The sequence below is a fragment of the Eschrichtius robustus genome, chromosome 11, assembly GCF_028021215.1.
Source record: "Eschrichtius robustus isolate mEscRob2 chromosome 11, mEscRob2.pri, whole genome shotgun sequence".
Taxonomy (NCBI): domain Eukaryota; kingdom Metazoa; phylum Chordata; class Mammalia; order Artiodactyla; family Eschrichtiidae; genus Eschrichtius; species Eschrichtius robustus.
This window is the reverse complement of record NC_090834.1, coordinates 63,724,017-63,740,539: the sequence shown is the minus strand read 5'-3', so window position 1 is coordinate 63,740,539 and position 16,523 is coordinate 63,724,017. Positions and strand designations below refer to the sequence as shown.

Here is a 16,523-nt window from a genome sequence, read left to right as displayed (position 1 = left end):
CTTCCAGAGTTAGAGTGAGCATAGGCTCCTGTAGTTTGAAAAAGACTGCCAGATGATTCTGACATATAACCCCATTGAGAATTACTGGTTGAAAATAAAGAAAAACAGAAATTATAACCTCTTCTCAAGTTTTTTTTTATCCTAACAAAACAGAAACTCAACTTAAAATTCAAAACCTGGGGGTCTGGGCAAGATGGCGGAAGAGTAAGACGCGGAGATCACCTTCCTTCCCACAGATACATTAGAAATACATCTACACGTGGAACTGCTCCTACAGAACACCCACTGAATGCTGGCAGAAGACGTCAGACCTCCCAAAAGGCAAGAAACTCCCCACGTACTTGGGTAGGGCAAAAGAAAAAAGAAATAACAGAGACAAAAGAATAGGGACAGGACCTGCACCAGTGGGAGGGAGCTGTGAAGGAGGAAAGGTTTCCACACACTAGGAGCCCATTCGTGGGCAGAGACTGCGGGTGGCGGAGGGGGGAAAGCTTCGGAGCCACGGAGGAGAGCGCAGCCACAGGGGTGCGGAGGGCAAAGCGGAGAGATTCCCGCACAGAGGCTCGGCGCCGACCAGCACTCGCCAGCCCGACAGGCTTGTCTGCTCCCCCGCCGGGGCGGGCGGGGGCTGGGAGCTGAGGCTCAGGCTTCGGTCGGATCCCAGGGAGAGGACTGGGGTTGGCGGCGTGAACACAGCCTGAAGGGGTTAGCGCACCACAGCTAGCCGGGAGGGAGTCCAGGAAAAAGTCTGCAGCTGCCAAGAGGCAAGAGACATTTTCTTGCCTCTTTGTTTCCTGGTGCGTGAGGAGAGGGGATTAAGAGCGCTGCTTAAAGGAGCTCCAGACACGGGCGCGAGCCGCGGCTATCAGCGCAGACCCCAGAGACGGGCATGAGACGCTAAGGCTGCTGCTGCTGCCACCAAGAAGCCTGTGTGCGAGCACAGGTCACTCTCCACACCTCCCCTCCCGGGAGCCTGTGCAGCCCGCCACTGCCAGGCTCCCGTGATCCAGGGACAACTTCCCCGGGAGAACGCACAGCGCGCCTCAGGCTGCTGCAACGTCACACCGGCCTCTGCCGCCGCAGGCTCGCCCCGCCTCCGTACCCCTCCCTCCCCCACGCCTGAGTGAGCCAGAGCCCCCGAAGCAGCTGCTCCTTTAACCCCGTTCTGTGTGAGCGAAGAACAGACGCCCTCAGGCGACCTACACGCAGAGACGGGGCCAAATCCAAAGCTGAACCCCAGGAGCTGTGCGAACAAAGAAGAGAAACGGAAATCTCTCCCAGCAGCCTCAGAAGCAGCGGATTAAAGCTCCACAAACAACTTGATGTACCTGCATCTGTGGAATACCTGAATAGACAACGAATCATCCCAAATTCAGGAGGTGGACTTTGGGAGCAGGATATATTAATTTTTCCCCTTTTCCTTTTTTTGCGAGTGTATATGTGTATGCTTCTGGGTGAGACTTTGTATAGCTTTGCTTTCACCATTTGTCCTAGGGTTTGGTCTGTCCATTTTTTTTTTTTTTTGTACTTAAAAAATTTCTTTTCTTAATAAATGTTTTCTTAATAATTTTTTCCTTATTTTCTATTTTTAAAAATTAAAAAAATTTTTTTCGTAATAAGTTTTTTCATATTTTTTATTTTAAAAAATTAAAAAATTTTTTTCTTCATAAATTTGTTACTTAATAATTTTATTTTTTATTATAAAAATTAATATTTATTTAAAAAATTTAAAATAATTTTTTTCTTAATAAATTTTTTCTTAATAATTTTTTTCTTATTTTTTATTATAATAGCTTTATTTTATTTTATCCTCTTTCTTTCTTTCTTTCTTTCTATTTTTTCTCCCTTTTATTCTGAGCCATGTGGATGAAAGGCTCTTGGTGCTCCAGCCAGGCATCAGGGCTGTGCCTCTGAGGTGGAAGAGCCAAGTTCAGGACACTGGTCCACAAGAGACCTCCCAGCTCCACGTAATATCAAACGGCGGAAATCTCCCAGAGATCTCCATCTCAACGCCAAGACCCAGCTCTACTCAACGACCGGCAAGCTACAGTGCTGGACACCCTACGCCAAACAACTAGCAAGACAGGAACACAGCCCCATCCATTAGCAGAGAGGCTGCCTAAAATCATAATAAGGCCACAGACACCCCAAAACACACCACCAGACGTGGACGTGCCCACCAGAAAGACAAGATCCAGCCTCATCCACCAGAGCTCAGGCACTAGTCCCCTCCACCAGGAAGCCTACACAACCCACTGAACCAACCTTAGCCACTGGGGACAGATACCAAAAACAACGGGAACTACAAACCTGCAGCCTGTGAAAAGGAGACCCCAAACACAGTAAGATAAGCAAAATGAGAAGACAGAAAAACACACAGCAGATGAAGGAGCAAGGTAAAAACACACCAGACCTAACAAATGAAGAGGAAATAGGCAGTCTACCTGAAAAAGAATTCAGAATAATGATAGTAAAGATGATCCAAAATCTTGGAAATAGAATAGACAAAATGCAAGAAACATTTAACAAGGACGTAGAAGAACTAAAGGGGAACCAAGAAACGATGAAAAACACAATAAATGAAATTAAAAATACTCTAGACGGGATCAATAGCAGAATAACTGAGGCAGAAGAACGGATAAGTGACCTGGAAGATAAAATAGTGGAAATAACTACTGCAGAGCAGAATAAAGAAAAAAGAATGAAAAGAACTGAGGACAGTCTCAGAGACCTCTGGGACAACATTAAACGCACCAACATTCGAATTATAGGGGTCCCAGAAGAAGAAGAGAAAAATTAAGGGACTGAGAAAATATTTGAAGAGATTATAGTTGAAAACTTCCCTAATATGGGAAAGGAAATAGTTAATCAAGTCCTGGAAGCACAGAGAGTCCCATACAGGATAAATCCAAGGAGAAACACACCAAGACACATATTAATCAAACTATCAAAAATTAAATATAAAGAAAACATATTAAAAGCAGCAAGGGAAAAACAACAAATAACACACAAGGGAATCCCCATAAGGTTAACAGCTGATCTTTCAGAAGAAACTCTGCAAGCCAGAAGGGAGTGGCAGGATATACTTAAAGTCATGAAGGAGAAAAACCTACAACCAAGATTACTCTACCCAGCAAGGATCTCATTCAGATTTGATGGAGAAATTAAAACCTTTACAGACAAGCAAAAGCTGAGAGAGTCCAGCACTACCAAACCAGCTTTACAACAAATGCTAAAGGAACTTCTCTAGGCAAGAAACACAAGAGAAGGAAAACACCTACAATAACAAACCCAAAACATTTAAGAAAATGGGAATAGGAACATAGATATTGATAATTACCTTAAATGTAAATGGATTAAATGCTCCCACCAAAAGACACAGACTGGCTGAATGGATACAAAAACAAGACCCATATATATGCTGTCTACAAGAGACCCACTTCAGACCTAGAGACACATACAGACTGAAAAGTGAGGGGATGGAAAAAGATATTCCATGCAAATAGAAATCAAAAGAAAGCTGGAGTAGCAATTCTCATATCAGACAAAATAGGCTTTAAAATAAAGACTATTACAAGAGACAAAGAAGGACACTATATAATGATCAAGGGATCGATCCAAGAAGAAGGTATAACAATTGTAAATATTTATGCACCCAACATAGGAGCAACTCAATATATAAGGTAAACACTAACAGCCATAAAAGGGGAAATCAACAGTAACACAATCATAGTAGGGGACTTTAACACCCCACTTTCACCAATGGACAGATCATCCAAAATGAAAATAAATAAGGAAACACAGCTTTAAATGATACATTAAACAAGATGGACTTAATTGATATTTATAGGACATTCCACCCAAAAACAACAGAATACACATTTTTCTCAAGTGCTCATGGAACATTCTCCAGGATAGATCATATCTTGGGACACAAATCAAGCCTTGGTAAATTTAAGAAAATTGAAATCGTATCAAGTATCTTTTCCGACCACAACGCTATGAGACTAGATATCAATTACAGGAAAAGATCTGTAAAAAATACAAACACATGGAGGCTACACAATACACTACTTAATAACGAAGTGATCACTGAAGAAATCAAAGGGGAAATCAAAAAATACCTAGAAACAAATGACAATGGAGACACGACGACTCAAAACCTATGGGATGCAGCATAAGCAGTTCTAAGAGGGAAGTTTATAGCAATACAAGCCTACATCAAGAAACAGGGAACATCTCGAATAAACAACCTAACCTTGCACCTAAAGCAATTAGAGAAAGAAGAACAAAAAAAACCCAAAGCTAGCAGAAGGAAAGAAATCACAAAGATCAGATCAGAAATAAATGAAAAAGAAATGAAGGAAACAATAGCAAAAATCAATGAAACTAAAAGCTGGTTCTTCGAGAAGATAAACAAAATTGATAAACCATTAGCCAGACTCATCAAGAGAAAAAGGGAGAAGACTCAAATCAATAGAATTAGAAATGAAAAAGGAGAAGTAACCACTGACACTGCAGAAATACAAACGATCATGAGAGATTACTACAAGCAACTCTATGCCAATAAAATGGACAACCTGGAAGAAATGGATTCTTAGAAATGCACAACCTGCCGAGACTGAACCAGGAAGAAATAGAAAATATAAACAGACCAATCACAAGCACTGAAATTGAAATTGTGATTAAAAATCTTCCAACAAACAAAAGCCCAGGACCAGAGGGCTTCACAGGCGAATTCTATCAAACATTTAGAGAAGAGCTAACACCTATCCTTCTCAAACTCTTCCACAATATTGCAGAGGGAGGAACACTCCCCAACTCATTCTATGAGGCCACCATCACCCTGATACCAAAACCAGACAAAGATGTCACAAAGAAAGAAAACTACAGGCCAATATCACTGATGAACATAGATGCAAAAATCCTCAACAGAATACTAGCAAACAGAATCCAACAGTACATTAAAAGGATCATACACCATGATCAAGTGGGGTTTATTCCAGGAATGCAAGGATTCTTCAATATACGCAAATCAATCAACGTGATACATCATATTAACAAATTGAAGGAGAAAAACCATATGATCATCTCAATAGATGCAGAGAAAGCTTTCGACAAAATTCAACACCCATTTATGATAAAAGCCCTGCAGAAAGTAGGCATAGAGGGAACTTTCCTCAACATCATAAAGGCCATATATGACAAACCCACAGCCAACACTGTCCTCAATGGTGAAAAACTGAAACCATTTCCACTAAGATCAGGAACAAGACAAGGTTGCCCACTCTCACCACTATTATTCAACATAGTTTTGGAAGTGTTAGCCACAGCAATCAGAGAAGACAAAGAAATAAAAGGAATCCAAATCGGAAAAGAAGAAGTAAAGCTGTCACTGTTTGCAGATGACATGATACTATACATAGAGAATCCTAAAGATGCTACCAGAAAATTACTAGAGCTAATCAATGAACTTGGTAAAGTAGCAGGATACAAAATTAATGCACAGAAATCTCTTGCATTCCTATACACTAATGATGAAAAATCTGAAAGTGAAATTAAGAAAACACTCCCGTTTACCATTGCAACAAAAAGAATAAAATATCTAGGAATAAACCTACCTAAGGAGACAAAAGACCTGTATGCAGAAAATTATAAGACACTGATGAAAGAAATCAAAGAGGATACAAATAGATGGAGAGATATACCATGTTCTTGGATTGGAAGAATCAACATTGTGAAAATGACTCTACTACCCAAAGCAATCTACAGATTCAATGCAATCCCTATCAAACTTCTACTGGCATTTTTCACAGAACTAGAACAAAAAATTTCACAATTTGTATGGAAACACAAAAGACCCCGAATAGCCAAAGCAATCTTGAGAACGAAAAATGGAGCTGGAGGAATCAGGCTCCCTGACTTCAGACTATATTACAAAGCTACAGTAATCAAGACAGTTTGGTACTGGCACAAAAACAGAAACATAGATCAATGGAACAGGATAGAAAGCCCAGAGATAAACCCATGCACATATGGTCACCTTATCTTTGATAAAGGAGGCAAGCATATACAGTGGAGAAAAGACAGACTCTTCAATAAGTGGTGCTGGGAAAACTGGACAGGTACATGTAAAAGTATGAAATTAGAACACTCCCTGACACCATACACAAAAATAAACTCAAAATGGATTAAAGACCTAAATGTAAGGCCAGACACTATCAAACTCTTAGAGGAAAACATAGGCAGAACACTCTATGACATAAATCACAGCAAGATCCTTTTTGACCCAGCTCCTAGAGAAATGGAAATAAAAACAAAAATAAACAAATGGGACCTAATGAAACTTCAAAGCTTTTGCACAGCAAGGGAAACCATGAACAAGATGAAAAGACAACCCTCAGAATGGGAGAAAATATTTTCAAATGATGCAATTGACAAAGGATTAATCTCCAAGACTTACAAGCAGCTCATGCAGCTCAATAACAAAAAAACAAACAACCCAATCCAAAAATGGGCAGAAGACCTAAATAGACATTTCTCCAAAGAAGATATACAGATTGCCAACAGACACATGAAAGAATGCTCAACATCATTAATCGTTAGAGAAATGCAAATCAAAAGTACAATGAGATATCATCTCACACCAGTCAGAATGGCCATCATCAAAAAATCTACAAACAATAAATGCTGGAGAGGGTGTGGAGAAAAGGGAACCCTCCTGCACTGTTGGTGGGAATGTAAATTGATACAGCCACTATGGAGAACAGTATGGAGGTTCCTTAAAAAACTAAAAGTAGAACTACCATACGACCCAGCAATCCCACTACTGGGCATATACCCTGAGAAATCCATAATTCAAAAAGAGTCATGTACCAAAATGTTCATTGCAGCTCTATTTACAATAGCCAGGACATGGAAGTAACCTAAGTGTCCATCATTGGATGAATGGATAAAGAAGATGTGGCACATATATACAATGGAATATTACTCAGCCATAAAAAGAAATGAAATGGAGGTATTTGTAGTGAGGTGGATGCAGTTAGAGTCTGTCATACAGAGTGAAGTAAGTCAGAAAGAGAAAAACAAATACAGTATGCTAACACATATATATGGAATCTAAGGGAAAAAAAAAAAAAAAGGTCATGGAGAACCTAGTGGCAAGACGGGAATAAAGACAAAGACCTACTAGAGAATGGACTTGAGGATATGGGGAGGGGGAAGGGTAAGATGCAACAGGGTGAGAGAGTGGCATGGACATATATACACTACTAAATGTAAAATAGATAGCTAGTGGGAAGCAGCCGCATAGCACAGGGAGATCAGCTCGGTGCTTTGTGACCACCTAGAGGGGTGGGATAGGGAGGGTGGGAGGGAGGGACGCAAGAGGGAAGAGATATGGGAATATATGTATATGTATAACTGATTCACTTTGTTATAAAGCAGAAAGTAAAACACCATTGTAAAGCAATTATACTCCAATAAAGATGTTTAAAAAAAATTTTTTAAATTCAAAACCTATCATCCCAGGCATTTTACTTCTATAAATGCACATTTAGTAATAAGCCCTCTCTCTTCCAGACATCATAGCAGTACTTAGTCCTCTACATTTATACATATGATACACATACACGCAAAGCTGGCATTCTGACTGAATTTGACTTGAATCCATAGTCAATTTTGGGAGAACTGATATATTTACAATAAATCTACTGAAGAGGGAGATAAAATGTTTAAGTCCCCATATAACAGATCTGGAATTGAAAGCTGAAAGATTTCTACTCTCAGTCTACCAGCTGACTTCTTATATACCACTTTTTATATACCTAACAAATTATTTAATCTTCCTTTGCCCACATTCCCTGAGCTATAAAATGGGAGTGCTAATGGTGACAAAAGACTGACTGTAACACTTTGTTTAACCCAGAAACTATCAATAAATATTATTCTTTTTTCAACCACACCACCACCAAGCATCTAAAGATGGGCTTCAAAAAAAAAAGAAAAAAGAAACAAAAAGATAAAAGTATCCATTGACCCTTCCATGCAGCAGGTCAGCAGCATGGAGAAATAGGAAGTTCTAGTCTCCCTCTGCCACTAACCTGCACACTTTGCTTTTTTAAACAAGACGGAACTTCTCTTTTTGACACTCAAGGTTTCATTCTAGTACCCTTATAAGTTTTCTGAGAATACTAAATTCTTTCTAACTTTTTCCTCTAGACTCACCACTGAATACTTTCTTTGTTTCTTTGTGCAAGTTAGAGACGGCAATCCTTGCTGCCAGGATGGCATAGTCAGGGTGCTTAGTAGTCAAGGTCGCAGCTGTTTCAGCAGCCAAAGTATCTAGTTCCACAGTAGTGACCCCACTGTATAAGCCTTGGATTACTTTCATGGTGATCTGAGCCTATAAAAGCAAAGCCAAGAATTACTTGTGCTTTCCCAAGAACCAACAGCTTCCTTAAGAGAGCAATGAAGAAAACAATCAATTTATATCAAAATAAATCTACTTTTTTTTTTAATTTTTATTTATTTATTTATGGCTGTGTTGGGTCTTTGTTTCTGTACGAGGGCTTTTCTCTACTTGCGGCAAGTGGGGGCCACTCTTCATCGCGGTGCGAGGGCCTCTCACTATCGCGGCCTCTCTTGTTGCGGAGCACAGGCTCCAGACGCGCAGGCTCAGTAATTGTGGCTCACGGGCCTAGTTGTTCCGCGGCATGTGGGATCTTCCCAGACCAGGGCTCGAACCCGTGTCCCCTGCATTGGCAGGCAGATTCTCAACCACTGCGCCACGAGGGAAGCCCCTATATCAAAATAAAAGACAACTTCCTTTTATGAAAAATTATCTTTCAGAATGGTGGGCTGTGGAAAATTTAGTAATGAGAATTCATAAGCCAATAGAGCTGCTAGAAAATGTATACTACATATACAATGAAGAAGTGTGGAAAGAAAGAAAGAGAGAAAGAGAAAGAAAGAAAGGGGGGGAGGAAGGGAGGAAGGAAGGAAGATAGTTTTAAAATCTAAGTAGAGCTATTACAAAGATTAACAGTCACACAGGGAAACAGCTGAAAACAGACCAATGATTCCATAATTATTTTCCCATCTTTCATTCAAATTCTCTCTATATAATCAGGGTTCACGCTACATACTTACCCATTTTGCCCCAATTCTACCTAAGGACAAGTACAGGAAAGCAAATGAATCAAACTTTAATCATTCCAATGAAAGGAGATGAAGATATAAGTTAGAGTTGGGGCTGAGTCATCAAATAATTTAATGGCTACTCTTTTCTTTAACATTTCACAAATTACAAAATATCTCAACTTTCATGATCTTCTCTGACATTTCACAATTACCTGTGAGATGGGTATATAACTATCACCACTTTACATGAGGAACCAGGTTACTGGGACTTGCCCAAGCTTTACTGTCTAAGTCTTCTGGCTCCACATCCCATTCAACCTCAATGCATTTCACTGTTTTCAAGACTGTACTGTAAGAGATACCCCTCTTTAAAACACACAATGCTAACACATATATATGGAATCTAAAAAAAAAAAATGTTTATGAAGAACCTAGGGTAAGGACGGGAATAAAGACGCAGACCCACTAGAGAATGGACTTGAGGACATGGGGAGGGGGAAGGGTAAGCTGGGACAAAGTGAGAGAGTGGCATGGACATATATACACTACCAAATGTAAAGTCAATAACTAGTGGGAAGCAGCCCATAGCACAGGGAGATCAGCTTGGTGCTTTGTGACCACCTAGCACCACCTAGAGGGGTGGGATAGGGAGGGTGGGAGGGAGGGAGACGCAAGAGGGAAGAGATATGGGGATATATGTATATGTATAGCTGATTCACTTTGTTATAAAGCAGAAACAAACACACCATTGTAAAGCAATTATACTCCAATAAAGATGTTAAAAAATAAATAAATAGATAGATAAATAAAACACACAATGCATAAGTCAAGAAAGACAAATTCTAAGTTGTATATATGTATGTGTTTACTGAATCTTTAAAAAAAAAAATAGATTAGGAAATTCCCCAGTGGTCCGGTGGCTGTGTCTCCAAGCTTCCACTGCAGGGGCCACGGGTTCAATCCCTGGTTGGGGAACTAAGATCCCACAAGCCATGCAGCCGAAAAAAAAAAAAACAAAAAAAAAACAGATTAATCCAACAGAAAATGAATGCCATTTCCCAGTTGACGAAAGCATGCCCCCTCAAAAAAAAGTGTGTAATTACTAGTTTAAAATCTATTCCAATTAAATTTCAGACCTAAGCTCAAGTTGCTCCTGATCACTTTCTTCTCAGATCCAACAATTAAGTCATGTTCAGTAAAAGAGTAGTGAAGTCTTCTAAATGATTTCTGGTGCTACATGGCAAGTAATCAGAACTCAGAATAAAATAACGTCTGTGTGCTAATAACCATGCCAGATCTAAAAACACGTCGACTTTTTCAACTAAATCTACCCTAGAAAGCTCGAGTCAGCTCTAGCACACCTGCACTCTGAAATGTGTGCATGAGGCAACAGAACATCTACGAGTCAAGATACCTAGGTTCTTCTTCCTACACTCCCACTCACTTGAACAAGTCACTCCCCTTCACTTTGGGCCTTCCTTATCTATAAAACAAGGAAGATGAAATAAGATGATCTCTCAGGTTCGTTCCAACTCTAATATTCTACTATTCTAATTATTGTCTAGATTTCTAAATGTAAAAGGGAATTTATAATAGGCATATTTTAAAGCTGTATAAAATTATTTTCTTTTGACCATTTTGGTCAATTCAATATTTATCGAGCATCTAATTATATATGTGTTAAGCATTGTGGATATCACAAGAACAAGATACAGGCCTCCCCAGCAATTCTAGGGGAGGACAGAGACATATAATTTATTTCTATACTAGGTGGTTAATGCTATGAGGCCAGCACAAGTGCTAGAGTAGTACAGATAAAATACCTAAATAAGGATGGGGCAGTATGGGTTTAAAAAAAAGAAGGTTCTTAGAGACTCCGCTTACTAAGATCATTTTGAAAGCCATGTGGAAGATGTATTTGAAGACGGCAAGATGAGAGGAAGACCAGGAGAACACTTCAGAGACCGCTACAGATAGCAGTCTAGATATGGGATGCTGAGGGTCTAGAGTAGAGGAGTTATAGAAAGAGAAAAGCACAGCAACTTGCTTATGAACAGCTGGCTCTCCTTAATTTAAATGCTGGCCATGAAATTTATTTTATATTACTTTTATATTACTTTATATTACTTTAATGTAGTCTTTCTACATAGATAACAAAAAAGCAAATTTCCAACCAGTTTCTACCCAAATGACCACAATTCCAAAACAAGTTTTTTCCACTTATGTATAAAATAATTTACTCAAAGAAGTCTCTAATATGAAATGTTAATGTCAAGTTTTCCTCTTTGCTCACTTTTATAGTTCTCTGAAAAGTCAGAACTCACAGCACAGACCAAGATTTAGAAAAAAAGTTTTGTTTTGTTTTTTTTGTCTGTTTGTTTTATTTTTTTTGCCACGCCACAGGGCTTGCGGGAATCTTAGTTCCCCGACCAGGGATCAAACCCAGGCTGTGGCAGTGAAAGCACCATGTCCTAACCACTGGACCGCTAGGGAATTCCCAGGAAAAAAAAAGTTTTAAGCAATAAATTCACATTTTATATCCAAGGCCAAACCAAAATACAGAGCAAGTGAGTGAAGGGCCAGAGATAAGAGACAAGTAAAAAGAAGCACATGAAGCAAGGAACCCAAGATATAAAGCCTATTTACTTACAGGATCAACAAAGTCCATATTGAGTCCATAACAAAGCTTCTGGATTCGAGATGTAATTTTGTCAAACATAACTCGCTCTTGGCGGCCATCTAAAGAATCAAACCATAAATTCATGTTAACACTTATTAAGATAGCAATGTCAAAGAATCAAATGTAATCAGCATGTAAACTTTTTAAATTGGCCAACACAAAATGCTATTTCATAGATAAAAGATTCAGACCCCCAACAGTTCAGAGAGATTATTTTTTCATCTTCAAAAAGTAGGGATTCTATACTGAGTCTTCCCTTACATTATACATCAGATGGATTCTTGCAATAAATTTCCCTACCCCACCTTGTCCAAATGACAGGCAGAATTATTCTTTAAAACTGAAGTCAAAATCATATCACTACCCACTGCCGCCCAATAGAGGTTTATCATCTCCTTCAGAATCAAGTCAAAATCATTACAACAGTCCACAGAATCTTACACAACCTGCCTTGTGTGCCCCCTTCCCCAACTTCATCTCCTACTCTCCCACCTTCCTCACTCACCATACCGTGGCAACCCTGGCTCCTTGCTATCTATACCTATTTTAGGTCTTTGCTCAATGTCACCTTCTCAATAAGGCTTTCCCGGATCACTCTATTTTAAACTGCAATGCCCCAAACACAGCCTTGCTCCTCTTTATCCTCTTTCTATGCTTTATTTTTCTCTATAGCACTTATGGTCATCTGACATACTCTATATTTTACTTACGTATTTGTTTATTGTGTGGCTCTCCCCATCCACTAGAATACAATTTCCAAAACGAAAAAGATTTTGTCACGGTTTATGTACCAATGTATTCCCCACTGCCCAGACCAAAGACCAAGGCCTACCACATAGTAGGTACTCAAATATTTATTGAATGCTAAATGATTTATAAACCTGTCTCCATTCTAACATCTTCACGATAAATTTGGCTTACATACTCTCCTAGAGTAATTAATGATTTTGAATTTACTTCACACCATGTAAAGAAGTACTTCTTTCTATTTGTAACTCAAAACAATCTTCCAGAGGCAACCTCTTAGTTTTTATTTTGGAGATATGGAAGCATATACATATGGACCTCATCTAGTTAGTCCTTTTATGGTTTTGGACTTAGATCCTATTGCTCTTTGCTCTTCCTAACAAAAAGTCCTGGCTGGCCCAAGGACTTTCTCAAATGTTTGATGAAGAATAAATAAACAATAAGATACCACTGGTAACCCATCATCAATAGAACAAGTTAGTTTTTCTTAAACACTGATATATTAACTAAGATAGCCCTTCTCTTTCTGATCACCAATGTGATCTCCTTTTCTAACCAGACTCACATATGCAGTGTTTAACTCTGGAATACAGTTAATTAGCTGGCCTACACTGGGACTGAGCCCTCAATGCTCTACCAGCTGATTAGGCAGACAGGTGACCACAAGGCAATATTAGCAAACTGAGAATCTGCAGCTGCCAAATTAATCAGGAAACTGACAGAAAGTACGATGGCAATTGTCTTAATTCACACTGGAAAGTGGAGGCACACTAAGGGGCTAAAGGACCAATGATCCACTGTTCTCTAGCCTATCATTCCTCTTTGTCATTTTTTTTCAACCCACATGTTGATTTTATCATATCACTAATCCCTGCTTACATTATTATCCTCTCAAACAAGGCCTTCCTTAATTTGGTACCACATCTCCTCTACTGTTCCTTGTGAAATAGCCTAAGTCCCAACAGGGCCTCCCATTCCCACATCCATATCACTGTTTATACCTTACTCTGCCTACAAGTCCCTCTTCCACCTTTCCATACGTCTAACTCCTACTCACTATTCAACTCTCACCACATCCATGAAACCTGCCCCAACAACTGTAACCCACATTGACCTCTTCCTCCTGTGAAATCCTGTAGAACACTAATTGTCTGATTTCCTCGTGGGTGTAAGCTGTCTTTTTTAATTCCTCTCTCTTCAGGAAGACTTTGCTAATACTGTAAGACCAAGGATGTGTCTCTTTTACAAGATATGAACTTTCTATTCCCTCTACCTGCAACGTTCAGCCCACGGATCTTCACATAGCTGGCTCTTAGTATTATTCAGGGCTCAGCTCAAATGTCAGCTCCCTCCCTGAGGATACAAACCAAGATTACTTTCTCATTCATCTTCATCACATTACCCTGTTTTACTACCATCATCTCACTAACCACTATCTGGAATTAACTGGTTCTTACATGTTTACTTGTTTCTTATATACACTTAACAATAGCCAGGACATGGAAGCAACCTAAATGTCCATCGACAGATGAATGGATAAAGAAGATGTGGCACATATATACAATGGAATATTACTCAGCCATAAAAAGAAATGAAATGGAGGTATTTGTAATGAGGTGGATGGAGTTAGAGTCTGTCATACAGAGTGAAGTAAGTCAGAAAGAGAAAAACAAATACAGTATGCTAACACATATATACGGAATCTAAGGGGAAAAAAAAAAAAAAAAAAAGCCATGAAGAACCTAGTGGCAAGACGGGAATAAAGACACAGACCTACTAGAGAATGGACTTGAGGATATGGGGAGGGGGTGGGGTGAGATGTGACAGGGTAAGAGAGTGTCATGGACATATATACACTACCAAATGTAAAATAGATAACTAGTGGGAAGCAGCCGCATAGCACAGGGAGATCAGCTCGGTGCTTTGTGACCACCTAGAGGGGTGGGATGGGGAGGGTGGGAGGGAGGGAGATGCAAGAGGGAAGAGAAATGGGAACATATTGTATATGTATAACTGATTCACTTTGTTATAAAGCAGAAGCTAACACACCATTGTAAGGCAATTATACTTCAATAAAGATGTTTAAAAAAAAAAAAAAAAAAAACTCCAATGAGAAAACGGATTTAGCTTGTTTTGTTCACTGCTGAATTCCCAGTACCTAAAACAGTTCCTGGCATAAAGAGGTGCTGAATATAGTCAGCCCTCTGTATCCATGGGTTCCACATGAGCAGATTCAACCAACCGTGGATCATGTACAATTTACGATCTGCAGTTGGTTGGAGCCCTGGATGGGGAACTGGAACTCACAGATGCAAAACCCACAGAGGCCGAGGGACTACTATGGGACTTGAGCATACACGGATTTTGGTATCCACAGCAGGTCCTGGAACCAAATGCCCGTGGATACTGAGGAATGACTGTAAAGACCTTCTGAATAATTGAATGAATGGGCTTCTATAGCCTATACTTTACCTATTAGAATATTGAACATATGTTATTATATTATTGTTCTTGTCTATCTTTCTCAATTGATTGTAAAGATCTTTGAAAACAAGAACTATGTCTGCCTACTCACCACGGTAACCTCAGTGCCCAGCACAGTATCCACACAGATCTGTAAAATATTGTAACACAGTGGGCTGTAAAGGGAATTAGAAAGGATGGGAGTGACGAAGGGAGAAGAGAGGGAGGGATAGACAAAGGATATGGAATAGAAGAGATTATCAGAGTGCAAACAGATGCTTTAAAAGGTATTATTTTGCAAACTTTTGTTTCAGCTTTATGTAAATACTTACATATACATGTGTGTGTACTCAGTCATGATGTAAAATGCAAAGTTTTGAAAACACTATACTAAATTCCAAAGCACACTTTACAACTCAGCTACACTGCATTTGTTCCATTGGTTCTCAACTTTTTTTTTTAACCTTAATCTCCTTGAGCAATACGATACTGTCCCACCAAGAAAAATAGCCCAAGACAGCAGATGAGAAAAACTCATCTACTATTCCCTTCTGTTATCCATCAATTTTCATATGGATTATTCCTGCATCCCTAACAGCCCTAAAATCATGGAAGATGGAGATGCCTTCTCCCTCTATTATTTCCCTCATGGTGCTTAGCAAGATATTAGCACATTCAGTAAGTAATACTTTAGGTAGACTGCTAGTTGATCTCCTGAATAATTACATTAAGATTAACAAAACCTACATGAGTTAGTCTGCTAGTATACTATCATGCCAAAAATGGGGGGGGGGGGATACCCTAAGCAAATTAAAGATCAAAAATAAAATAAAGAAAAACAAATCTAAGTACAACGTTGTATATTAACAAGCCTTTACAGATGAACCAGTTTGCAAGGCAGAAATAGAGACACAGATATAGGGAATAAACGTATGGACACCAAGGGAGGAAAGTGCTGGGGGGCGGGGGGGGGGGGTGAATTGGGAGACTGGGACTGACGTATATACATTAATATGTATAAAATAGATAACTAATAAAAATTAAAAAAAAAAAAAGAAAAGAAAAAACAAGCCTGGCAGAGTCTAGCAGCAAACCATCTGGATCACACTATGTTCTCTGAAGGAATGAGAAAAAAAATAAGACCTGCCTTTTAGAGTTTGTTGTAGATAGTACTTTTTAAACCACAGTATTTGAAAGTGGATCCAAAAGGTTAAAAATGCAACACAGAGGTGTTACCCACTCCAGAGATCTATGTCCACAAGTTTTCAATTCATCTGTTACAGATTTATCATAAGGGCTCCTCATACTTACATACCTTTTTCTAAAGGTCTAAAAAACTGAATGCTCCTCTCTCACTCACAGGTATGGACCAATAAAAGTGCACTACGTATTTTGGTCTTTGGTCTCATCAGCCAAAATGGGAGACCAGGGAAATACAGAGAATGATGTTCTAAAGATACTAATGACAGGAAGGGCCACCACTGTCCACCTC

General features: G+C 39.3%; 1 protein-coding gene across 3 annotated transcripts in view; it reads right to left on the bottom strand.

Annotated features, from left to right (window-relative positions):
* Positions 1 to 16,523, bottom strand: part of RRM1 (ribonucleotide reductase catalytic subunit M1) — a 42,806-nt gene that overhangs the window by 24,271 nt on the left and 2,012 nt on the right. For all 3 annotated transcript variants that reach the window (XM_068554958.1, XM_068554960.1, XM_068554959.1), the window contains 2 exons: positions 11,792 to 11,880; positions 8,227 to 8,404 (listed from right to left, as the gene is read on the bottom strand). In XM_068554958.1, the coding sequence (XP_068411059.1) occupies positions 8,227 to 8,404; positions 11,792 to 11,880 (267 nt within the window). The remainder of the gene's footprint in view (positions 1 to 8,226; positions 8,405 to 11,791; positions 11,881 to 16,523) is intronic.